General features: G+C 44.0%; 1 protein-coding gene across 1 annotated transcript; it reads left to right on the top strand.

Moving 5' to 3' along the window:
* Nucleotides 1–834: 834 nt before the first annotated feature.
* Nucleotides 835–13,893, top strand: PFDN4 (prefoldin subunit 4). Its single transcript, XM_070589599.1, has 6 exons — nt 835–966; nt 1,704–1,872; nt 2,365–2,885; nt 9,420–9,527; nt 10,283–10,423; nt 13,498–13,893. Exons 3-6 carry the CDS (start codon nt 2,646–2,648, stop codon nt 13,627–13,629), a joined length of 621 nt encoding a protein of 206 aa, XP_070445700.1. The 5' UTR covers nt 835–966; nt 1,704–1,872; nt 2,365–2,645; the 3' UTR covers nt 13,630–13,893.
* The last annotated feature ends 11,948 nt before the right edge of the window (nt 13,894–25,841 follow it).

Here is a 25,841-nt window from a genome sequence, read left to right on the forward strand (position 1 = left end):
ATTCTGGTATTGTCGACTGAAATCTCCTAATTTTCACGTTGGTTCAATTACAGAAAAATACTGTGTGGGTCAAAAAAACTCATATCTTGAATCCAGTCAGTGGGTGGCGAGTGTTTGACTTGGTGTAGGAGAAACGTGTTCATTCACCCTCAGTAGGGACGGTATTTTCAAGGGGTTATTGGTGATTTTCCTTACTGACCTGGAGTCTCCAGTTCGTTTCCATTTGCACCCCTCTTCTTTCTTTTGCTGGTCCAAACAGGTAGGGACAGCTCCCAGCCAGAGAAGAAACCAGAAGCAAAGGTTGGATGCTCAAAATTAAGGAATGAGAAGTTGCTCTGCACAAGACCTGAAAGTCCCCATTTGTACTTGCAGGACTGGTTTTCCTGCTAGGAAAGAGACTGGCTCGAATGACCCCATGGGCTGGGGAGGGGAGGAGGCTAGGGATGGGGGGTGAGAAGGAGGACCTCGGAATCCGAGGGTGCCAATTTAGCACCAAGGTTGCGGGGGGGGGGGGGGGGGGGAGGGGGCCAGGCCACTGTCCGTCTGTCCAGATCAAATGACACTCTCCTATGCCACGAGACTCTGCCCAGCCTCTTTCTGACCAGCCCTGGTGAACGGCCCCATCTGATGACCCAGAGCCCCCTCGCAGAAGACACTGCTGGCTGCTGACCCAACAGCCCTTGCGTCCTTGTTCCTCTTTGTTTTCAGAAGCCCAGCCCGGTTTCCTATTTAGATAGCCGTACTTCCAGCCTCGAGGAATTAGTCACCATTGTTTAAGGTAATCATTAATCCTGCTGCTTTCACTAGTGATTGAGGCGGGTGTAAGACAGACGTAAAGGCAAGAGGGCTGGGAGATCCTGGGAAATCCTTTCCTCCTTGAGAGCGAGAGAAAGCAAAAGAGAACATGAGCACGGGAGAGTGAGAGAGAGAAAGAGAGCGAGAGCAAGCCAGAGGAGCAGACGCGAGGTAAGTGTGTCCCCTTTCCTCTCTGCCCGTTGCATGCTCTCGGGTGAGGACCTGATACTTGGGGAAGCAACAGCTGGAGGCCAAGGACCCATACAACATCTGACTGAAAGCCTTAACTTCTGCTACGCTCTGAAAGTTTGTGTCCTCCCCAAATTCACACCTTGAAATCCTCATACCCACTGTGATGGCATGAGGAGGCGGGGCCTCTGGGAGGAGATTAGGTCATGAAGGTGGAGCCCCAGTAAATAGGAGCAGTGCCTCGTGAAAGAGACACCCAGGAGCTCCCTGGCTCCTTCCTCCATGTGAGTCACAGCGAGAAGGTGCCTGTTACAAACCAGGAAGAGAGCCCTCACCTCACCACGCTGGTACCCTAACTCAGACTACCAGCCTCCAGAACTGTCAGAAAGAAATTTCTATTGTTTGTAAGCCACTGAGTCTGTGGTATTTCGTTATAGCAGCCTGAACAGATGAAGACAACTTCTTCGAGCTGCTGATCCAGCCCAGCCATCCCCCTCCTCCCTAATTGACAACGAGGACCCCTTTCCTATCCTCTTCCCAGGCTGGCTCCTCCCACTCTATTAGCTTAATAGCCGCCTCCAGGGAGCCCCTCCCAGACCACTCCCTTCTGTTCTTCTCTATCTTGGCACTTCATGTGTTTCCTTCATGCACTTTGGCAACATTTATGATGATTTTGCACTTCCATGTCTTGTCTCCCCTTCCGCTGTCTGTTTCTGCAGTGCCTTTAAATTTTGCTATTATTTGTGAACTCTGAAATGAATGTCATTGATGGAGCATCTACTATGTCCCAGGCCCTGTGCAAAGATTTAACCCTGAAGAAACTCCTTCATTCAACAAGAATGTATTGAGCACATGCTAGCTGGACATTGTGAAGCCCGAAAGTAAAGGGTAAGGAGTCTGGAGCCGGGACCCCGATAGAACAGGCAATGCTCCTGTGGGGCTGAGGGCTTTGGTAGGGAAAGCAGAGCATGCTACAAAGTCCCGTTACCCTGATTTAACCAACGGGGAAACTGGGACTTTGAAAAAAAGGAGACTTGTCCAGAGCAGTTCTCAAACTGTGGTCCATGGACCCTGGGGTCTCTGAGATCTTTTCAGGGAATCCAGGAGGTCCTCCCTTTTCCAACTACATATCTGTGTGAGACCAGATTGTCTTCATATACATCAACTAAACAACATATCGCAGAGATTGAATGCAGAAGCAGATATCTAACTTTCCATTAAGCCAGACATTAAAGAGATTAGAGAAAATATAAAACTATACCCTTCCCCATTTTTTTTTTTTGAGGAAGATTAACTAAGAAGGAAGTTAATGAGGAAGATTACCCTAAACTAACATCCACACCCATCTTCCTTTATTTCATATGTGGGACGCTGCCACAGCATGGCTCAATAACTGGCACATAGGTCCGTGTCGGGATCCGAACCTCCGAACCCTGGGCCGCCACAGCGGAGTCCCAGGAACTTAACCGCTAGGCCGCTGGGTTCTTACACGGTTTGTGAGATTGACGGGAAAGAATTCCCCTTCCGTCTCCTCAGGGCCCCGCCCCGGCCCTGCCCGCCGCGCCGGGCGCCCCCTGCTGCCCGCGGCTGGAGCCTGCGGCCCTTGGCCACACCCCCCGTTTCAGTCGGCCCACAGGGAGCCGCTTGTCCCTTTAATTGGCATGTACCAAGTCCTTCCAGGGTCCATCTCCTCCCCGGGTCCCAGGCGAGAGGAGTCACTGGTCGGAGATCCCGCAGGAGGGGATGTGGGGACGGCGCGGTGCTCCGTGGGGCTCTGGGCCGAGCGGGAGCGGGGGCGAGCGCGGGCCGAGGCGCGCCGCCGCCGCCGTTCTCCCGCCGCCGCCCCCCCCCGCCGCGCGCCGTCGCGCAGTCCCAAGATGGCGGCCACCATGAAGAAGGCGGTGAGCGGGGCGCTCGGGCAGCGGGATGCGCGGGCGCCGGCGGCCTGAGGGCCGCGGCCCCGGAACCCGGCGTGGGGCCTGGGCCGGGGTTCCCGACCCTGGGGGCGGCCCCCCGGGCGAAGCCTGTCGGCGCCCCGGGCGGCTTCGGAGGTCCCCGGCGGGCGGAGGGGGAGCGCCCGGGCCGGGCGCCCCGGAGGGCTGGGGCCGCCCCTCGCGGGGCTGAGGAGGGCCTGGGGAGGCCGGGGACCCCGCAGCCTGGCCTTGTCCCTGGGCTGTGGGCAGCCGAAGGGCCCGTGGACTGCGGTGGGCCGCAACGCCGGCATCTCCCGGGGCTGTCACGTTTAACCCTCACATGCTCACGAGGCTGGGTGCTACTGCACCGTCCTTTGCAAGGGAGGAAGCTGAGGGCCAGAGAGGTGGAGCCACCTACCCAAGGTCACGCAGCTCTAAGGAGCAGAGCGTGGCCCGCATCCCCTGTGCCCAGCCCCAGCCGCCCCGATGCCCCGGCGTCCCCCAGGCCGAAACCGTGTCTATTGAGGGTAGATGATGAGCCCGGGCCCAGAAGCGGCCGGTTTATGATCTCTGCTCCTCCCAGCAATTTAGCAAGGACCCGGGTGTCCCTCCACTTTATAGATGGAGAAACTTAGACACAGAGAGGTTAGTGCCTAAGTGATTAGCTGATAAAAAGCAGAGCTGGAATTCAAACTCAGGTTTTGTTTTTTCCAAAACATATCTTTTATCCCACTAAGTAAGCTAAACTCCCATTCAGGTTTTATAATCCAGTAAGTCTACCCAGAGGCTTAAAGATATACAGAAAGAAGAAAAATAAAATGGGGAGGGGCAAGGAAATCGTAACATCGGATAATTATTGTGCCTTTACTGTACTGTGTGCTAGCACGGGTCTAAGCGTGTTGTGTACATTATTTGTTTTAATGTTATACTCCTTTTAGGGAGATACTGTTTTTATTCCTATTTTACGGATGAGGAAACAGGCACAGAGGCAAAGCTAGGATTTAAATGAACACAGGCATTCTGACCCAGAGTGAGTGTTTTTAACTTCCATGGTGTCTGATGAGAGTCCCCTGGCTGATGGGATTCGCTGCCATTCCACTTCAAAGACCAACAGGAGAACCTGCTTCCTTTGCTGTCCTGCTGTGCAGGACCGCACAGGCTGAGCCACCTGCCTCTAGTGTAGGGTGACCAGCCATCCCGGTTTGCTCAAGATTGAGGGAGAGCTAAAATGGAAGGCCCCGGGCAAACCAGGATGAGTTCACTCTGTGGCTCTGTCATCCACACATTTGTACTCATTGCTGGAGTAGGGTTCAGGGCCATGGTGATTCAGAGAAGTAGGAAACTGAGATTCACTTCTCCTCTATTTTCTGTTTAAATTGGGCCCTCTGTTGTTAGATATGCCTTTAATTCTGGGGAAGACACTGGTTGTGGTTTGCCCCCCAAATGGTATGGAAACTGAAGTGCAGAGAGGTGAAGTAAAGGTTGAGGAAATGGTAGAAGAATGATTTGAACCCTGGACTTTGCAGTGTTTTTGATTACCTGCATTTTCTCCTTTCTTTCATTCAGCAGACTTTTTGAGCATGTAATAGGGCGCGGTCTCAGGTTTAGGTGATAGAGATAACCATGGCGAGCTACGATAATGAAGTTCTTACTGCCTTGTCCTCATAGCATCGCAGAACTGATGCTCTGGGTGAGACGCAGGCATTGCTCAAATAGTCACACAGAAAACTGTAAAGTTTCCAACTCCGATGAGAGCTATGCAGGAAAGGTGCTTGTGAAATGAATGCTGGAATGAGGTCTGTTTTGTAATCTGAGAAGGGGGGATCTCTCAGATTAGTAAGGATGGGGAGAAAAACTGAGGAAAGGAGCAAGGCGTTCTAGACAGGGGACGTCTCCTGCAGAGACCATGCGTGCAGTTAATAAAAAGGAGGCCAGAATGACAGAGGATCGGGGAAGGAGAAGTTGAACCATGGTGGGGGTGGACATAAAGAGGGGCAGGTGGTGGCCAAAACACGAGGGACTTTCTTCTTTATCTTAGACTGGCATGATAGGTGCAGCATCCTTTAGTGAATGTTTCCAGTGCTGTGAACCATTTCTGATAGGTTAGCTCCACGTGCGGTATGCTTTTCCTCTCCGCTACTCTAGGAGAAAACACAGGCATGCCAGTGCGTGATAGTGAGAGGTCACAGGGCCAGCCAGCCCTCTGAGTGAAACCGAAATTGTGTGCACGCTGGAGTAGTTTACATGACTGGTCGTGACTTTCCTGGTGAGAATGTTTAGATGAGGGGATCCAGGCCTCTCCTCTCGTCTGCTCTCCAGACCTGGTTCTTGGTCCTGGGAGGAGCTGCCGTCTGATTTCTGTTTGTTGTCGTGAGTACAAATGTCCCCTCCCCAGAGAGAGGCCATCTTTGACCTTCCTTTCTAAAGAAGCCCCCATCAGTTCCCAGCCCTTCAACACTTTTGGCCCCTATTTTTCTTTCCCCATCACGTGTGTCACTGTGTGACATGATCTGGCTCCCCTTGTTTTCTGCCTACCTGCTCCACCAGAATGTCAGCTTGCCAGTGTTCATGAGGGGAGGACCGTGGCTCTCTTCACAGGGCCTGGCGCAGAGGAAGCACTTACTAAATAATTATCAAATGAATAACTGTAGGCATGAAGGGCGAATAAGAGTATAAAGCAGAATTTTATATCACAGAGACTTGGTAGATACCTTTAAGAAACAAAAATAAAAGCAGACTGAAATTGGCCAGAATTTCCTTCTCCTTGGCTTCTAAAACAAAGAGCGACCCAGCTGTCCATCCAGACTCTGCTGGTAATACCCAGACTCCGTGTGGGGCGTGAGGAGTATGGTGCACCCTCCTCCCATAATCCCCTAAAATACTGATTCTCAGGAAGAGGGTACCGTCGGGCTTCAGGGGATTTTGATTTTCATCTTGAGCAGTTATATTTCTCTTAGGCCCAGCAGGGTTTTCCTCTAGATCTGGTCTCTTCTTCCTTTGTAATGATTTTTGGTAAATGTTATTCTGGAAATAAAGCACTTATTTATCATGTATTGAAAGGTGCCTCTATCCCCAGGCCCTATGCTGGGTGCTCATTTTATCCTCCCTTCAAGGGAGGAACCAGTTTCCCCATTTTACACATGACGAACCTGAGGTGGCTCCCAGGAACTGAATACTGTACAGTAGTTGCCCTCATCCGCGGTTTCGCTTTTTGAGGTTTCAGTTACCTGCGGTCGACTGGTCTGAAAATATCAAATGAGTGAGAGAGAGCGAGAGCACATTCACATAACATTTTTTACATTATATTGTTACAATTGTTCCATTTTATTATTAGTTATTGTTGTTAGCCTCTTACTGTGCCTAATTTGTAAATTAGACTTTCTCTTAGCTATGTATGTGTGTATAGGAAAAAAACGTAGTATATATACTGTTCAGTACTATCCCTGGTTTCAGGCATCCACTGGGGGTCTTGGACCATGATCCACCACATGGCCATCTGGGTGAGCAGTGCGGGATGGGTTGCCAAGAGACCAAAGAAAAGACCCAGAGAGAGCGAGCGAGACATATGGGTTTATTGGGAGTTACTTTCAGGGAAGGTCCAGTGGCGGCTGGCTGGATAGCAACGTGCACCTGCTACCGTCCCATGAGAGACGCTGGCTTAAGTAGGCAGAGGAACAAAGGCTGCATGCTTGCCAAGGGGGATCGTCCCTGTATGACCTGCATTCCAAGGACCAGAACCCCCCACCCGCTGAGGGCCTCTGTGTTCCCTCAGACCGAGAGGGTCTCAGTGCTAACTCTCCCAGGAGAAAGCAGCTGGGTTGACCAAGCCCAGGAAGACTGTTACCATCATGAGTGCAGGCATGTAGCCCAGACCAGAGCCTCAAGGCCACATGGTCTTTAAAGGGGCACACCAGCTAATGCCCCTACAAACCGTATCCCCTGCAGATAAGGGGGGCTACTGTAATTTGTCCAAGGTGCCTGCTTGCTTGGATTCGAATCCACTCTTCACTATTTCCACCACTCTGTGCTGCCTCAAATACTGCAAAATAACTCCTTCCTCCTTGAGTTCTTATAACTTCGTGAATGGTTGTAACTACGTGTGGCTTCTCTCAGAGCAGGAGTTCCTACCCTTTAGGGGTGTGGACCCTTTTAAGAATCTGATGAAAGCTATGAAGACCCTTCCAGAAGAATGCACATACAATACACATCATTGTACATACAGTTTCAGGGGGCAAATGGACCTCTCAATGTCCAGGGACCCCTAGTTAAGAGTTATCCCCTCCCTGCAAAAATGAAGCTTCATGCAATGTAGGAGTGTTCTAGCTCAGCGAGATTAAGCAGAAGCCGCTACTGTTAGTTGTGGCAGGTGCTGACTTCTCACTTTTGCTGTAAACAGCGCTGTGCTGGGTGGCGTGTAGTTTAACCTGAGCGTATTCACCTCCCACTGACTTTAGCCCTTCATGCCAGAGAGAAAACCACAGTTAAGGAGTGAACTGTGGGGGCGTGTGCTGCTAGGGGCTGCTGTTGGGTGAGGCTGCAACAGGAAATGCCTGCTTGGGAGATAGAAAGCAGGTGGCCACATTCCCTCGACAGCTTTTCAGAAACCGTGTGTGTGTGTGTGTGTGTGTGTGTGTGTGTGTGTGTGTGTGTGTGTGTGTCTTTGTGTGTGTGTGTGTGACTTAGGTGTGATTTAGATCCAAATCGTGTGTGTGTGTGTGTGTCTTTGTGTGTGTGTGTGTGACTTAGGTGTGATTTAGATCCAAATTCAGAAACAGTGCATTAAGCCTCAGATGCACGTCGGGCAAGCCCCGTGCTAGGTGCTTTCCCGGGAATTACACGGTTCAACCTCATGATGACAAATGCATCTGCAGATACACATTCAGGTTTTCAGGGGCTCAGTATTTAAACTCTGCAGGCAAGCAGGAACTCTGGAATTCTCTGTTCCCTGTCTGCTTAGGGAATTGATAGTTCTCATGTAGCCAAACCGACTTGAATGCCTAGATATCTGCACTTGGACTTCCCTTTAGTTTTTGTCGTGTAGCTCAGTGCTTCCCAGCTTCCATATTCATAAAAATTAGGCACAAGTTTGAACATTCAAAGTTATACATATCGGGATGTAAAGGATCTTGTCAGGATATTCCCCGGGTCTCTGATGATGGGCCTGATCATGGATGATGAGTGCCTGGGCCAGGGGAGGGCTGAGTTCTAGGTGTCTGCCCTCATGAGCTCCATATTGGCCTGAGACAGCAGGGGATAAAAGCACCCCTATCTTATGGCATTGTCATGGGAGAGACCAGGTGAAAGGATGGGTGGGGTGTGGTTATTGTGAACCCATTACTGTTATTGGCAAAAGAGCCCAAAATAGTCCTTCTTGAAGCTATATATATATATTTTTTCCCCCTTTAAATAATAATCAAGAGCTCTTGTTTCTATTTTATAAATGAGGGGAAACTCTAAAGAGACTCTGGGATTAATGTCTTTTCCTAAATATGTGGTCCCCCGCTAAGAATCTGATGAAAGCCGAGGACCTCCTGCTGCTCCTCATGCACACACACACACACTTTTGCCTTTAACTTCTAAGAGCTCATGGACCTGTCTGGACTCTGGAGCCAGACTACCTGGGTTGAAATAGAGCGCTACCACTTACTGGGTGTGTGGCTTTGGGCAAATTATTTAACCTCTCTGTGCTACAGTTTCTCCATCTAGAAAGTAGTGGTACTAGTGATCCTACTTATTAAGATTGATTGGAAGATTAGCAGAGATAAAATACTTAGAAAGTTCTTTGCATGTAGTAAGAGCTCAATAAATGTTAGCTATTATTTTTATGATTTCATAGATATTTTGTCATTTAAGCATTCCAATTTTATTTACTAATTTAATCACATTAAATATTTTTAAACATTCAGTTTTCATCATTTTACAGTAAATTACACCTTATTCATTATGAAGACATAAACAGATTCTACATTAAAATAAATATAGTTTTTACTATTTATGGAGTGTAGCCACTGAAATGCATAGTGACCCTCTAGCCAGTGTTAGCAGTTAGATTGAAAATTATAGAAACTGTCAGATTTCTGATAGTCTTAACAAACTTAAGCAAGTTTTACCTCTGAGAGAATAAACTAGTATAAGGCATTTACCAAAATTAATTACCACATCACTTTTTGCTCCCTGGGTTATCTTGATGAAACTGTTCCAACTTGAGAAATTCTGCTCCAGGCCAAAAGTTGGCTGAGTTGATTCAGGACTTATTCTTAATTATTGTTTGTGTTGGAAATGCTTTTCTAGCTTAGGCATGATTCCGTAGAATATTGAAAGAGGTTATAGATTTAGGAACAAATCTTAAGCTCGTGGAGCGAAAAGTTAGTAAGGCCTATGTTTGTGATATTCTGTACCTCTTGTGTTTTTTGACTATATGAGGACGAATAGTTTATTGAGTTATTTCAGAGTTATATAAAAAGCTAACCTGTAACTTCTCCATTAAAATTAATTCTACGAAAAATTAAAATGTTTTTTCAGGCTGCAGAAGATGTCAATGTTACTTTTGAAGATCAACAAAAGATAAACAAATTTGCTCGGAACACAAGTAGAATCACAGAGCTGAAGGAAGAAATAGAAGTAAAAAAGGTATTGAAAAGATGTATCTCATTTAAGAAAAATAAAAGTTCTTTGTACTATGGATTTTTAAAACTGAATTCAATAATATGCGATTATATCTCTGGGTCTTTGTTGCGGATGCCATAATCCATTCCAGTGAGTTTAAGAAGAAAGACGTTATTTAAGGGATGCGAGATGGTGTCGAGATTGTTGAGGGTTTGAGGAGCGGGTCCCAGGACCACATCTCAGAACTTGGCTGGTGATGGAACTGCTGTTGTCTCCACTGATCCCAGAGCCAGCTGCCTCGTCCACCGTGAGGAAGCTGCCCCTTCAGACCCAGGAATGCTGGGCTGCCACTGCTGCCGGCCCCGTACACTGGGGGCCTCGTGCCCAGCCCCCTCTTCATCGACTGTTGAAGTCCAGTTCAAGGGCATTTGCTTGGTGGAATTTAATTTACCATTTGCTTTCATCCTATCATCAAGCAGGTCTGAGAAATGTCATTTGGTGTTTTTGTTTCTCTTCTAACCTAGGAAGGCAGAACTCACAAAGTAGGAAACGCTTGAGTGGCCATGGATACCCACTGTCCACCTCAGGTGTTAGGTAGCTGTTACGTGCTTCCTTATGAAATGTCACGTAAAAATGTAAGAAAGTCTTATTTTAGGGTGTAATGCCTTTGTGACAGGGTCCCTCAGAGAGTCGATGTCCCCAAATTAAAGTTGGCTTGTAGTCTCTTCTCAGGGCATTTTGAATACGTTTTCCATTGCTGTTTACTTTTGTGTTTATAGAAACAACTCCAGAATTTAGAAGATGCTTGTGAGGACATCATGCTTGCAGATGACGACTGCTTAATGATACCTTATCAAATTGGTGATGTTTTCATTAGCCATTCTCAAGAGGAAACACAAGAAATGTTAGAAGAAGCAAAGGTATGTTGGAGTCTTTCCCTGAGTGATGAAGTCTAACTCAAAAAGTAGGATTTATATCATTATAAAGAACATGTAATATAGATGTAGGGAAGCTAATGGAAACTAGCTAATATTTCACGGGTTCTTAAAATGTCCCAGGCGTGCTCTGAATGCTTTGCAAGCATGATTTTATTTAACCCTAACGGTGAGTCTGTGAGATAGGTACCCTTAATCCCACTTTCGAGTTGAAGAGGTTTAGAGAGGTTATAGGACTTACTCACAGTCACACAGAGGGAATGGCCTTCTGACTCTAGAACCTGTGCTCGAAACTAAAAGTATTTAAAAGTACGGAATATTATAAAGTAGAAAAGAAAATCACCTGTAATCCACTACCCAGAGATAGTGATCCACAGAGAACATTTTCATGTGTGTCTTTTATGTTCTCTCCTTCTCTTTCGCTGTGTAGTTTTGCTTCGTGTTTTGGTCGGTTAACATCCTAGCAGGAGTACTTTCTCGCTCTGTTTAATGTTCATTCATTTATCCGGCAGATGCCCAGTGGGAGCCTGCTCTGGGCCAGGGATACCTGCTTGGAAAACATCATTTTTGGTGACCGTTTAATGTCATGTTGGTAGACATTGATTCGGCTCACTGTCCTGTTGTTAACATCGATTTGTTTCCAGTATTTTCCGATAGTAATATTGCAGGGAGCATTCTTATACCGAAAGCTTTGTTCACATTTAGGAAATTCTTTGAAGGAAATAATCAGAAGTATGATTAATTACTGGGTCGGAGTGTGGATCCATTGACAACGTTTGAGGCATTGGAGAATTGTGTGAAATTAGTTTCCAATTCACATGTCCTCCAGCCGCATATGAGAAGGGCAGTCATGTTTGTGTATGAGAAGCTGATGGCAGTTAAACATTTTCTAAATCTTTTAAAATTTACTTATTTAATGTTGAATACTTATTTGATGTTTATTGAATGTTATTTAAAATGCTAGTCTCCCTTCTTCAAATGTCACAGAAAGCAGTACTTTCCATGAATTAAAGCTGCATTTAAAAACCTGGAGAGGAGCTAGTACTTTTGCTCCTGGATACTTCCATGCGGAAACACTCACTGGATGTCTCCCCTTATGTTTAAATCTTTTCTTTCATAGTAAAATTTTGTAATTTTGTTTCTTTTTTTTTTAACCATCCTAAAATATTCTTGTCAAAAGTATTTCAAGATAGTTTGTGGTTTTTGTCATTGTTGTGAACATCATCTCCCCCTCATACTGAACCTCTATTTTTTTATTTATTCATTCCAGAAGTGTTTATTGAGTGCTTACTTTGTGTCAGGTTCTCCCATGTACTAGGGACACAGGAGACAACAAAACATGCCTGGTCTCTGCTCACATGGAGTGTATAGTCTAAATGGAAAGAGAGAAAACTAAGCAAAAAAACTAATAATGAGTAGAAAGTGGTATGAGGATAGAGCCACCTTTAAGGTCATAGGGCGGGGGCTCTGTCCTAACCTAGATGTCAGGGGTCAGCAAGGGGCTCCCTGGGAAAGTGACGAGGTGACAACTGAAAAATCAGGAGGTATTACGTAGAAATGGGGAGGGGCTGTTCCAGACGGAAGAAACAGCATGTGTGAGTAGTCATAGAAAGATTGTGGTGCAAAAGTAGAACTGAAAGAAGTTTAATTTGCAGGAGATTTGGGAGCATCTCAAAATGTGGTCAGATCTTGAAGAACTCTGTCACTTGAGTTGAGTAAATTGACTTTATTTTAGCAGAAGTCAGCAAACTTTCTGTGAAGGGCCAGATAGTAAGTGTAGTAAGTGATAGTAGTGTGCAGTAAGTGATAGTAGTAAGATAGTAGTAAGCAGATAGTAAGTATATTCGGCTTTGTGGGCCATGTGGTGTCCGTCACAGTCACTGTGACAGGAAGACGTGTCACCGAGTGCCATGGCTGTGTCCCAGTAAAACCTTCCAAACCCAGCTCCAGGCTAGATGTGCTCACCCTTGTCCTGGGGCAAGAGGAGCCTTTTATGCCTTTTAGGAAAAGAGTAATATGATAGGGCTTGTGATTTAAAAATATTTTTCTTGTATGTTGTGGTAATTTCACTTATTAATTAGGTTTCCTGGGTATAGAAATTTTACCTCTTTTCTAACAGCTGTCTGTCTGATTTCTAGTTCTTGTCTTATAGCAGTGGCTCTCAGACTTTTAGCAGGTGTCAGACTCATCCATAGGAGGGCTTGTTAAAATTCAGATTGTTTGGCCCAACCCCCCAAATTTTTAATTCAGGAGGCCTAGTGTGGAGCCCTAGGATTTGTATTTCTAACAAGTTTCCACATGATCTGGCGTCCAGACTTTGAGAACCATTGATCAGATCCCTAAAACAATAACGTTGTCAATAATAGGCATTCTTCTTTCATTCCTGATATTAATGGATATACCATTTGTATGATTTCATATTTTCCTGGTTGTATTTGGGAAAAATTCTTTTCTTGGTCTTAGCCAGGAAGGAATTTCTGATATTTAATGCATTTCATGTGGGCAAAGCTGCCCTCTCCCATGAACGAGGCACTCATTACTGCTGTCTTTCAAAGTCTAGCTCAGGGGCCTTGTAGTTAGTAAGAATTTCTGCCAGATTTTGACTGTCAGTTATTATTTTTAATTATTATTTTAATTATGGGTGGCAGTGTGAATTTTTATCATTTCCTCTGGTTTCTTAGTTATTTTTATGGGAAGTTGGAAGAGGCTGTGTCAGAAGCCAGGCCCGTGATAAACTATTTACCAGAAGTGTTTATATATGGTTCTTTCTTTATTAGGATATGATAATTTAGAAATTAATTTTATCTGTTGTGTTTTTTAAATCAACAAAAACTGAGGGAAAAAAAGTTTGATTTATTCTATACTAAGCAAATATAGGCCATGGATTAAAAATGCCCACATCCAGACTCTTGGTTTAGATTTAATTATCAGTGTTATTTAGCTGCCTGTCCAAGTTTAGAAAGTTTTTGACCTAAAATCCTTCCCAAATATTACTTCATCTGCAGATGCTCAGAAATCATTCTGTTGAATAGAATTAATTTAACTTATTTTTTTTCCAGAAAAATTTGCAAGAAGAAATTGCCGCCTTAGAGTCCAGAGTGGAATCAATTCAGCGGGTGTTAGCAGATTTGAAAGTTCAGTTATATGCAAAATTTGGGAGCAACATAAACCTTGAAGCTGATGAAAGTTAAACATTTTATAATACTTTTTTTAATTTGTTTAATAAACTTGAATATTGTTTAAAATGATAATTTCCCTTCTTCAAATGATATGGAAAGCAAAACTTTCTTTTTTTAAAATTTTCATTTATTTAATGGAAACTTGCCTATTTTCACATGTCTTGCTTATTTATTTTATATTTTTAAAAGAAAACAGTAGTCATCTATGTATTTTGCATAACGATTATATCAAGCATAGGGACTCTATGTCATGTTATTAAAATCAGTTAAGCAATCTTTTATGTTTCTATATTGTCATTTAGAATATTTGTTGCAGTCTTTATTTATAAGAAAATTTAACAGATGTGTCATGTTGTTTATATGTCTGAGTTGCTATTTAGAGACGGTGAAAGCACCACAGAAAGATCCTGTCCTACAGCTGTCTTCTTTGCTCATTCCACAGCTAGAACTTTGTCATATACTAAAAACTATGTATATATTTTATTTGAATATATGTAATATATATTATATCTAAACATACATATTTCACATATCTCTTACATATATATCAATGTCATAGATCTTGGTAAAAGAACTGGATAATGCTCAGACAGGCATTTGAGCTTCATACAAACAGAGGAGAACAACAGAAGAATATTTTGGAAACCAAGAGATCCATCAATAGGAAGAAATGTTTACTGTCTTTTTATTTTTATTTATTTAAAGATTTTATTTTTCTTTTTTTCTCCCAAAGCCCCAGTACGTAGTTGCGTATTTTCAGTTGTGGGTCCTTCTAGTTGTGGCATGTGGGACGCCGCCCCAGCATGGCCCGATGAGCAGTGCCATGTCCGCGCCCAGGATCTGAACTGGCGAAACACTGGGCCGCCAAAGCGGAGTGCGTGAACCCAACCACTCGGCCACGGTTCCAGCCCCCTACTGTCTTTTTAAATTACAAGTTTTAGAGTTTATTTTACTGCTTTGAATAATTGGGTTTATATTGGTAATGATGCAACTGTGTATTTAAAAATAGGGCTTTTTTCTTAAATAAAGAGTACATTTGCCCTCTACCACCCCCAAAAAGATTGTGATTTGGAATGCCTGATTGTTTGAACTTTCCAGCAGATGGCAGTGGTGTGCCAAAATACCAACGGAAGGACCATAATACAAAAATGAGCATATTTCTAGGATTAAATATGCATAATTTCAGAGGAAATGTTATTTTTTAACCTTCGAGGCTAAACATTGCCTATGGATTTTTTGTTAAATGTTTAGCAACAATTCAGGCTTAAAGATAGAAAATATAATTTTTATTTATTTATTTATTTTGAGGAAGATTAGCCCTGAGCTGACATCTGCTGCCAGTCTTCTTTTTGCTGAGGAAGCCTGGCCCTGAGCTAACATCTGTGCCCATCTTCCTGTACATTATATGTGGGACACCTACCACAGCATGGCTTGATGAGCAGTGCCGTGTCCGCACCCAGGATCTGCACTGGGCCGCCAAAGCAGAATGCGAACTTAACCGCTGCACCACCGGGCTGGACCCCTAGTAAATATAATTTTAAAATTCTTTATAACATAACTTATAAATTGCTGCAGAATTTTCCCAAATAGTGATACTCAAATTCTAGAAAATGACTTTTACAAGGATGTTTTTTCTTGCATGCATCTGGTTCGCGTTCAGTTAGAGGAGTGAGACGGGGTGGATATGTCAGTCAGCTTATAACAGGACACGGATAACACACTCAAGTCAGAATAATTTGAGGAGCTTTATCCAAGATTACAAGGAGGGTTTTGTACCCTTGAGGCTGGGGAGGGAGCAGCCACCTCTTTCATCCTGGAACCCAGGCAAGGGCTGCCTTCATCTGAAGAGGGACATAGCCAGCCTTTGACATCCCTGCAGTAATAGAGCTGGGGGACTGGACACCCCAACCTCATCCTCTCTCTCTCTCCAAAATCCGGCTGGTACCCAGCATTGGCCAAACCCAACTGGAATCCAGAGGTAGTCTGTAAAAGTTGGTCTTTTGCCAGGCCAGAGAGCTGGTGAATGGATGGATCCGGGGGAGGCTGATGGGAGATCTGACCCAGGAGGGTGGCTAAAGTTGAGCTCTTCAGAAATGTTAACAGTGAAGGCTCATCAACTTATGTGCCAGAAAGTGAATTATATAACTGGTTGGGACTTAAAATCTTATCAGCACGTTAGCAAGTAAGCCTAATACAAAAAACAAACATCTAACATGGGGAAGAGGGGAGTTACATTATACAGTGTTTTCCTTAATTAATTTGTGAAGTTTTAGGACATCAGAAATCTTTTGTCCCCCTGCCTTTTTTGTTTTTTTGGTGAGGAAGATTGGCCTTGAGCTAACATCTGTAGCCAATCTTCCTCTTTTTGCTTGAGGAAGAGTGGCCCCGAGCTGACATCTGTGCCAATCCTCCTCTGTTTTGTATGTGGGATGCCCCCACAGCATGGCTTGATGAGCAGTGTGGAGGTCCACGCCTGGGATCTGAAACTGCAAACCTCAGCTCACCAAAGTGGAGTGCACAAACTTAACCACTATGCCCCGAGCTGGCCCCTTGAGTCCTGTCTTAAAATCATTCCTGAGGTGTCCATGAGCCTTTTCTTATTTTTGTTAATAGTAAATTCATTGAGCTAGGTGAAGACTGGGAAACAGCATGTACTGTATCTGAAGAGGCAACTAATACACAGCTTGAGCCAGTAGTTGCCATGTAGAAGTTTTGATCTGTGTCACCACTGTTTTCGAGACAAGAGTCCTGAGTTTTATGTACAATCACTGTTTTTAGACAGTGCAACTTTTTTTTTTTAAGGATTGCAGGCTAAACAAAAGATCTTTGTAGAACAAATCTGACCATCAGGCTGCCAGTTTGCGAACTTGTGCACAATATGCTGCATCTTACCCAGGCTTTTGATGGGAAGTAGGCAGTAGATAATTTGCCTGTACTGAGGGTCTTAGAGCTGTTATACTGAGCTGCTGACTTTCACTTTTAAATACCTCTCAAATCTGTCCATTTCTTTCCCTCTCCACAACCACCACGACGCTGGTCGAGCCTTAAGAAAGCTCTAGGCAAAAGCATGAGTGATTAGGGGCGGGAGAGGAAGAAAATGCCATTCAAGACGGAGTTTTGTCAACTGGAGGCCAGAGAGCGTCTCTAAAGGGTTTGAATCTGAAGGTGGCGTACATGACTGGAGCAGTATTTTAAGTAGCAGGTCAGTTGTTAGGTGGGTTTTTCTACTAAGAGATGGAGGTAGGGATGCCAGGTGTTACTGCACTTTCCCTGGTGCGTCGAGTCAGTTGGCAGAAAGAAACGGAAAGAAAAGGCAGCCAGGACTTAGCGAAGGTGGAGTGTGTAGGTCTTGATAGGTTGGAGAGGTGAAGGGAGGGGGAGAAAGCCAAAGATACCTTGGTTTTTGAGCACAGGCCAGAGACAGCCTGCAGCAGGCTTTCTTTGGCTCTCATAATTAAATTTTTTTAAAAAAATTTCTTGCCACAATAAAATCAGGAGATCTCACATAAAAGTTCACAGTTGCCATTTGGAAATAGGGTCCCAATGTTGTGAGTCTTCAGCTGCTCGCCCGTTAGACAACGCAGGCTCTTTCCAGTTCACCCCAGTCCCCACCCAGCGTGCTCCCCTCATTGACATCACCTGCCTGGCACCTGTTCACCTTGGCTTTGTGAGCCCTGGCAGCCTGCTGGTAGTGTTGATGAGGGCAGGGATGTCAGAAGTGTCCGGTTTGCGTGGGCCGGGGCCGGGGAGGGGAAGAGCATGAGTTCGGCTTTCGACACTTGGACTCGGTGGGATGTCAACCATGTGGAGATGTGCAATTGGCTGTTGGAAAGGTAGGTTGAAACTGGAGTATGCGGGACTGGGGAGGTATATTTTAGAACGGTTTTCATCCTAGAGAAGTGCTTTTTAACATTTAAGGTACGTGCACATCACCTGGGCATTTTGTTAAAATGCAGATTCTCATTCAGTGAGTTTGGGCTGGGGCCTGAGGTTCTGCATTTCTAACAAGCTTCCAGATTATGCTGAGATTGCTGGTCCATGGGCCATGCATTGGACAGCTAAGGTAGCTTGTCACGAAAGAGACGAGGACTTGGGAAAGAGTGCAGGTGGGAGGAAAAAGAATCAACAAGGGAGACAGAGCTGCAATAGTGATGGGAGATCCGAGGGAGGGTGGGATCCTAGAGGACAAATGGGAGGCTAACAGCAGGAGACGGTGGTGGATATCAGAAGTACAGAGACGCCAAAAGGAGCTGAGCAAATGGAGCTCTAGTTGATGACTAAGAAGTTCTTAATCTCCTTCAAAAAAAGGTTAACTCCCCCCACCCACGTGCACACACACCTGAGCCCCGCACACACCTGAGGTAAGTGGCTCACTCCCATCGCAGTGGCGCACACAGCAGCGATTCTCAAGGGGGCCACTTGTGTGGTTTGCAAAAACCTTCAAATGCTTAGGACCAAAGACAAATCAAAATGTTCCCTACTTCAGTGGTTCTCAAAGTGTGAACATGGGGCCAGCAGCATCAACATCACCTGAGAACTTGTTAGAAATGCAAAGATTTCACAGGACTAAACCCTGAAAAAAATCTCCCCCACTGGGCCTGATGTTGAGGGACATAATGAACACTGCCTTCAACAAATGTTTCATACAAACTGGGAGTGGAGCCCAGTGTTTTAACAAGCCCTCCAGGTGATTCTCACTCAGCTAAAAACTTGCCTGGTTCAAATAATTCAGTCGGTTTGGGGGCCAGGGGAAGAGACTGAACGCCGGCTGAGAATTCTTAATGCACAATTACAGTGATGAAAAGAGTAACAAGATACAGGAGCTAGACTGTCTTTTAATGTCGCTGCAGTGTAGATGGAAGGGCCTTTGTTTTGTTTTTAAGAACAGGGAATATCTGAGTTTTTGTAGGAACAGATAGCAAGGAATCCAGGAGAGAAGGTGATGACAAAGTCAAAAAAATGTTTTGGAGGATTTAACCCTGAAAAAACTTTCCCCCCATTGGGCATTGACTTTGAGCAATGTCATGGATATCTACTTCAACTCCTGCTTCAGGGCAAATGCAGGAGCAGAATTCACATGTCCAGTTCTTGTAGCCATTTAACTGTTAACTTCAATCCAATGGAAGTAAATCAGAGAGAGGCTGATAATAACCAGCCAAGATCACGTAGCCAGGCATGGTCTGAGCACTTTCTGTGTATTGACTTAGTCCTTACAATCCTGTAAGTGACATGCTGTTGCTGTCATTGTCTCCATTTTATAGGTGAGGAAATGGAGGTGCAGAGAAACCAAGTGCCCTGCTCAAGGTTCCACAGTCCTTGAGTAGAGAAGCCAAGACTCAAATCCAAGCAGTAGGTCTTCAAATCTATGCATCCAGCCACTCCATTGCAATACTGATATGTAAGTGTAGAATCTTCTAGCAATCCCCCTAGATCCGAGTACAACCCTTGGCTAACTTCAAATGCAGAATTTCCCTTAGAATACAGAATTTCCCCTAGAAATGGGTAGGAATTAAAGAGTCGAGTAGTGATAGCCTTGGTCTGTGAGCTGTCTTAAAGGACCCCTGGAAACAACCCAATTTCCATCAACAGGCGAGTGGACAAATAAATTGTGGTGAGTATTCCATTCCCATAATGAAATACTACATAGTAATAAAAAAGAAGAGGTTACTATGACATGCAGGAGATCGATGAATCTCAGAGACCTAATATTAAGTAAAAGAAGCCAAACACCAAAGAGTATGTTGTGTGTGATTCCACTTATATGAGGAAACACTGAGGGGTAGGGAAGGCCACCTTTTAGGAAAGGGTAGTAATAACTACCATTTATGGAGCACTTGCTAAACCACAAGCACTGTTCAGAGCACTTGACCTGCCTTAACTCCCCAAACCCTGTGACAGTTGATTCTTTTATGATCCCCACAGAATTGTTTGTCAGATAAGGAAACTAAGGCTCTGACAGAGGAAATACCTTGCCCAAGCCTACACTGCTGCTAAGTACAGAGCTGGGTCCACTCCCACTCCACGTGATCTCATTGTGTCTTGACAATTATGTCACACCTCTGCCCAAAAACCATCACCTGAGCTGCTGTGCCAAAAGACCGTGTGTGATGTCACACACTAAGCCTTCCCCACAAGACCTGGGAGGTGGTAAGAATTTGATAAATATTGTCTATTAGGGTCAGTCCTGTGAAAAAATGGAGCCTCAAAGGGGTTTCCCAAGGCCATATAACTCAGTAACGTTGCATTTGTGTGGTTTTGACCGTGAATTCTATTGTGTGGACTGATTCTAGGTGACTCATAGTTACTTCAAATGCAGCGCTGTGTTATGATTTTCATGGGCACTGAGCCTGCCTGAGCCCCTTCCTCCATAAGATAAATATTGAAAAGTATATTTTACGACTGCTTTGGTGTAAAGACAGATGTAACCCAGGCTGGATGATACTCATTATTTTTTCTGATTTTGAAAGAAATGAAAACATTTTCACGGGCCCCTAAGGTGCCGTGGACCCTAGGCACCATGTCCACTGTGCCCAGTTGAGAAGTGGGCCCTTCTGAATGCAGGTGAGATTGTCAGGTGCTGGTGATGACGATGGTGGGTTTCTTTGGGAGAGTCGGGGAGAACCTGTGGTTGAAAAACACACCTGAAGACAGAATTCTTTTTTGATGAGAAGAGATTCTATTTCCCTGTTCTTTTTTAGATCACCGTAGTTACCATAAAAGATTCAGCCATCAGCATGAAATGACAGTTGAGTTCAAATGATAGTCAAGACTTTTTAATTTAATGAAAAAGCAGAAAACAATCCAGAAAAAGAGACTACGATTCATGGAAATGGTGTTTTGTGTCATTTTATCTGATTTGGAATGGGGTGGAAAGAAGGAATTGATGAAATGCTTCAAAATGCTAGCATGTAAATAGGCCTTGAATAAATAGTGAATCATGCTTTCAGGCTTTCAAAACACACAATTCTGGTCTCAGGTTAAATAGTAGTCCATTGGAGCCAATTTAAATATGCAGAGACTGATAGCATCAACCATCACATGGAAGACGTGTTTCCCTGAAAGTTTTAATTTACCTATTTGTTTCGAGTCTGAACCACTCTAGAAGGCCTTTGAAAAAGCACAAGTCCCTGAAGCAACTTGGATGATATTTGTCCATGGGGTTTGGATAGCTCTTAGCTAGGAACTGGTGTTTGCAACCCTTTATGGAGGCCTTTAAAAACAAACAAACACATAGGAATGAGGGAACTGAAGTAATTCGCTGAATGAGTTCTCCGTTTTACCCAGGACACAACAGAGTGCTTACGCATCTTCATTCTGTGCACCTAATGACAGCTGTGTGCCACTCAGGACAACGGGTAAGTGTAAAATATGGGTTAATTTCGGCATTAGAGCTGCTATTAGCACAAAACCAAGACAGCACAAAGACCATAACATACCTTCCTATTCTGTCAAGAGTGGTGGGTGTAATTGCTCTAAGGACCAAGTAATATGAAAACAGATGAACATGAAACCAATAGGAAAGCTATTGTCAGTGCAAAGAAAATAGGGTAAGCCACAGCACAATTATCTGATGCTGTTGGTCCTCATCATGATGAATGAGATCATCTTACCCCGAACCAAGGTATGTTCACACCAGAAATGCTACCCCTGGATCTAACCCAGGTGTCTGCTCCCGTGACCCTGGAGCTCACATAAATGAAGGAAGCAGGCTGGGTGAGTAGCAGCTGCCCTGTGCGGAGGTAGCAGAACTCTCTAGTTTACCAGTTTACAGCAGCACTTATTGTCTCCTCAATGAGAAGGTCACTTTGGCTTTTACAGAAGAGGAATTTCTGATTGTCCTTTATTTTAGGTTAATATTAAAACTGTCGGAACACTTGGAGTTGGGGAGATGGCAGTGACAGGCAAGGCTGTGCCGCATCAAAAGGAATTCAACAACCCTTTGGCTTCACCCAACTTTTCTCATGTTGGAATGTAGGCAAGAGTTACTGAAGCTTCTGATTGTTCAAGGAAAGCCGGAAATCTGAATTTCTTTCAGTGTGAAATCTCCCGATTTTTAAATGTTGCCAAATCATTCAAAGATTTAAATGACATTAAGAAGAGAACAATAAGGCAAAACAACAAACATCTGAAAACCCCAGTTCACAGATCATCAACTCATTCACAGGGGCGTGTAAACATCAGTAGGAATCCGTGAGGGCTGACAAAGCCTTTGAATTAATAGTAAGAAAATCTCATCTTTCCTTTCGAATTTTAACCAAATGACACTTTTCAACAACGTGTTCTCTTTCTTCAACCCAAAGGAAAAGTTAATAAATATATGGCAGGGATGTTTTTTACAACATCAGTCAATGGTTTAATTGTGTTTATAGTTTACATCTTAGTTGCTATGATGGGTTAAAAGAGATTTCAGTACATTTCTCAAAAGGAAAAGATAAAGTTTCTTTAGCAGATGAAAAAACAGTAGTGGATAGAGATTTTTTTTAATAACTGTCAAGAAAACATCTAAACAAACTTAAATAACACCAGAGAGTGTTCGTCAATAGTCAATAAAGTAAAAGGGTTATTAACCTCAAGACAGAGTTGCTGTTGGGATCAGAGGAAAACCATCCGCCACGCACCTTTTTTTATTGACACTTCAGGGTAAACTAATAAAACTCTCCATGTCAATTAAGTTTTGGAAACTCATGTTCCCTCTTTCCCAAATGCTGTGAATGGGCATATAACACTGCAGCTCCCTTTTTTCCCCCTTTTTTCTCCTCTTGACTTAGGAAGTAGGGCCAATGGCACATTCTAGTGTTTTCCTCACTATAGTCATTGACACAGAAGTCTATGAGATGTGATGTTGACAAAAGGGAGAAAGGTTAAAACTATTTTTTTGCAGGTGAGCTTGTAGAACCGTTTTGAAATTAAATGTGACTTTACAGTGTGCTTTCTGTTTCTTGTCGGACCTCCTAAAATCATAGATTTGAGCTGAAAGGGATCTTGGAGAATTATAATACACCTTTTATGGATAGGAGAATTGAGGCCCAGAATGGCTGACTCCATCAGGGTCAAAGAGCAAAACAATATCAAGTTCAATTCCATGTCTGGGGTAGGCAGCCTTCTAATTGACTCCCAGTGACCTCTAACTCTTGGTATTCATGCACTTGTTTAATTCTCTCCCTTTGAATGTGGACTGGACCCAGTGACATGCTTCTAATGAATAGAGTATGGCAGAAGTGATGGGATGTCTCTTCTGTGTAGGTTACAAAAGACTATGGCTACCATCTTGCTTGCCCTCTCTCTTATTGGTTCTCTCTCTTTTTCTCTGGCTCTTCTTGCATGCTTGCTTTGATAAAGGCAGCTGTGACAAGCTGCCCCTTGTGACAAGAAACTGAGGAAGGCCACCCACCAATAACCAGTGAGGAACTGAGGCACTCAGTCCAATAGCCCTGGAGAGAATGAATCCTGTCAACATGGGTGGGCCTAGAAATGGATCCTTCAGATGAGCTAGTAGTCCCAGATGACACCTTGGTTGCAGCCTGGTGTCATCCTGAGCCAAAGGCACCCAGATAAGTGGTGTATGGATGACTGACCCATAGAAACTGGCAGATTGTCTCTGTGTGCATTTTCAGCTGCTAAATTTTGGGGAAATTTGTTACGTAGCAATAGAGAGCTAATACAGTGTCCTAGGACTCTTGACTCTTAGGCCACTGTTCGTTGTCTATTTGGCTGCCTTTATAGTCTTTGTAGATATTTTTTCAATTAGTTTGTCCTCACTCTGTTAATAATCACTGTCAGGACACTGTACTAGGTAATATCCAGGATACAAAGATGAAAGACACAGAGTCTTTAGGATCACATAATTTTGCTTCAGTAATAGAATTAAATTTTAAAATGGCCATCTTGGTGGGATGCGAAAAGACTTCTGTCCAAGACCACTTTCTTTATCGGGAGAATGAACATGACAATGCTTACATTATCCGACTACTGTAAGAAACAAGAGAAGCTAACGGAAGTAGTGCTTTGTGTGAGCAAGGCACCACATGAAGCACTTTGTGGATGTTAACTCATTTAATGCTCACAACTTTATCATGCAAACAGTAGCAGCACCTCCGTTTTTATAGACAAGGTCTGAGGCACAGAGATTTTAAACAAGTTCACACTGGTAGGAACTGGCATAAAAAAAGATTCAAATCTGGGGTATTTTTGTTCTAGAGTCTGTATTTTAACTACTTTACTCTCCTGTTTCTATAAAAATGAAGAATAATGGGATAACATATGTAAAGTGGTAGCACAGTACCTGATACAGATTAAGTGCTCAATATGTGGTTGCTACGATGATGATAATAATAATTACTATAAAAGATATCCTGCAGTTATTACATTGGCCTGCAGCAGAAGATCCTGTATACGACAAAAAGTTTTATGAGGTTTTGATGAAAACTGACCCAAAGCCTTCAAACTCCTTAGGATACTTGTCAAATGAAAAAGGCTAATATTTTAAAAAAGTTTTGGACCTGAAGGTACTAAGATACTTTCTATTGAAAGTGACCCAAAAAAAACCCCCAAACAAATAACCAGCTAAAAATGTCTCCTCTAACTGGTTTAAGCTAAGAAGGAAATTTATTTGGTGTGTATAAGGGAACATTCAGAGGCAGGGTTGTCTTCAGGCAGGCCGGATGCAGGGCTCAACAACAGTGTCATTTGGATTTATCCCTGACACCATCTTCTGTGCTGGCTTTATTCTAGCTCAGCAGGAATAGTGCCCAGCATCTCCAGTCCATGCTCTTCTGTCATCACGGAGAGATGACTTCAGTGGCTCCATCTTTGTATCTTACCAGGTCCAAGCTGCATGAGAGAACAAGAGCCTTCCTGGTAGCTCTCATAAAAAACAGAGATCCATTCTGATTGGATCAGCTTAGGTCACATGCCCGTCTCTGACCCCAATCGGGAGGCTATGGTGATTTGATTGGGTAGGCCTGGATCACGTGCTCTACTCCTCAAGCTTTGGGTAGAACCACCCCTAGAGTCACAAACTGAGAGCAGGGAGGGGGCCACTGAGCAAAGAAGTGGGAGTTGGTGTCAGGGAGGCAAATAGTGAATGCGCGCTACGAAGTGATGACGCCTTGAAATATCTCCGTATTCTACAACCAATACATTTTAGGTAGAGAGTAAACACACGAGCCTCAATCATTTTGATCTTTGCTTTTGTCCTGTTCAGTCTCTTTGGGTCATAATTTTCAACAGTCTTCTTTCTTATATGATGCTACATTTACAAGTTATTCTAGCAAGTCCTTTTATATAAAGCTGCAAAATAAGAATTGACTCCTTTTTCTGGGAATGTGCCTGCTGCAGAAATGTAGACTTTATAATTATCTCTTAGTTTTCTTGTTTAACCTTTTAAAGTGTGTGACAGCCTTCTCTCCTACCATATTTATATCTCAGTTGACACAAGAGCAAAATGAGATGAATTCTTGGCCTCAGAAGGAAGTGAATACCTAACAAAATCGCATCGCTCTGGAAATCAATTCAATGAGCAACTGCACTTCGGCTTTCCACAACACAGTTATAAAGTTGAATCCTTCCTAAGGCTGACATATCTTGGACATCGCATAGGGAATTCAGTTACTCTCCCACTAGTTATCTGTGGCTGTCTAACAAATCACTCCAAAACTTAGTGACTGGAAACAACAAACATTTATTATCTCACAGTTTCTGTAGGTCAGAAGTCTCGGAGCAGCTCAACTGGATGCCTCTGGTTCCAGGTCTCTCACAAGATTGTAACCAAGGCATCTTCCAGGGATATAGTCATCACAAGGCTCTACCAGGGGAGGCCTGCTTTCAAGCTCACTTAGGTGGCCACTGTTAGGCCTCAGAAGATCTACATCTAAGCTTGCTCACATCCAGTGGGTCTCTCCACTGGCCTCCCTCACAACATGCCATCTGGTTTCTCCCAGAACAAGCAATGCAAGAGAGAGTGAGAGCACCCAATATAGAAGCCACAGGTTTTTTTGTGACCTCATCTCAGAAATAACATCCCATCTCTGCTACCATTTTCTGTTCAGAACATCATATTCTGTTCCTTAGAAGTGTGGGGGACTGGAATTGGCCGCCCCAAGATATGTTTCTTTGGCATCAGGATTATTTGAGGCTGATTGCTTTTGATAAACTGGGACAGGGAAGGAGGCTCTGAGGAATAGAACTTGCCCTTTGTTAGGACACATTTACATTTGTAAGGTAAA

Source organism: Equus przewalskii, chromosome 21 (assembly GCF_037783145.1).
Source record: "Equus przewalskii isolate Varuska chromosome 21, EquPr2, whole genome shotgun sequence".
NCBI lineage: Eukaryota > Metazoa > Chordata > Mammalia > Perissodactyla > Equidae > Equus > Equus przewalskii.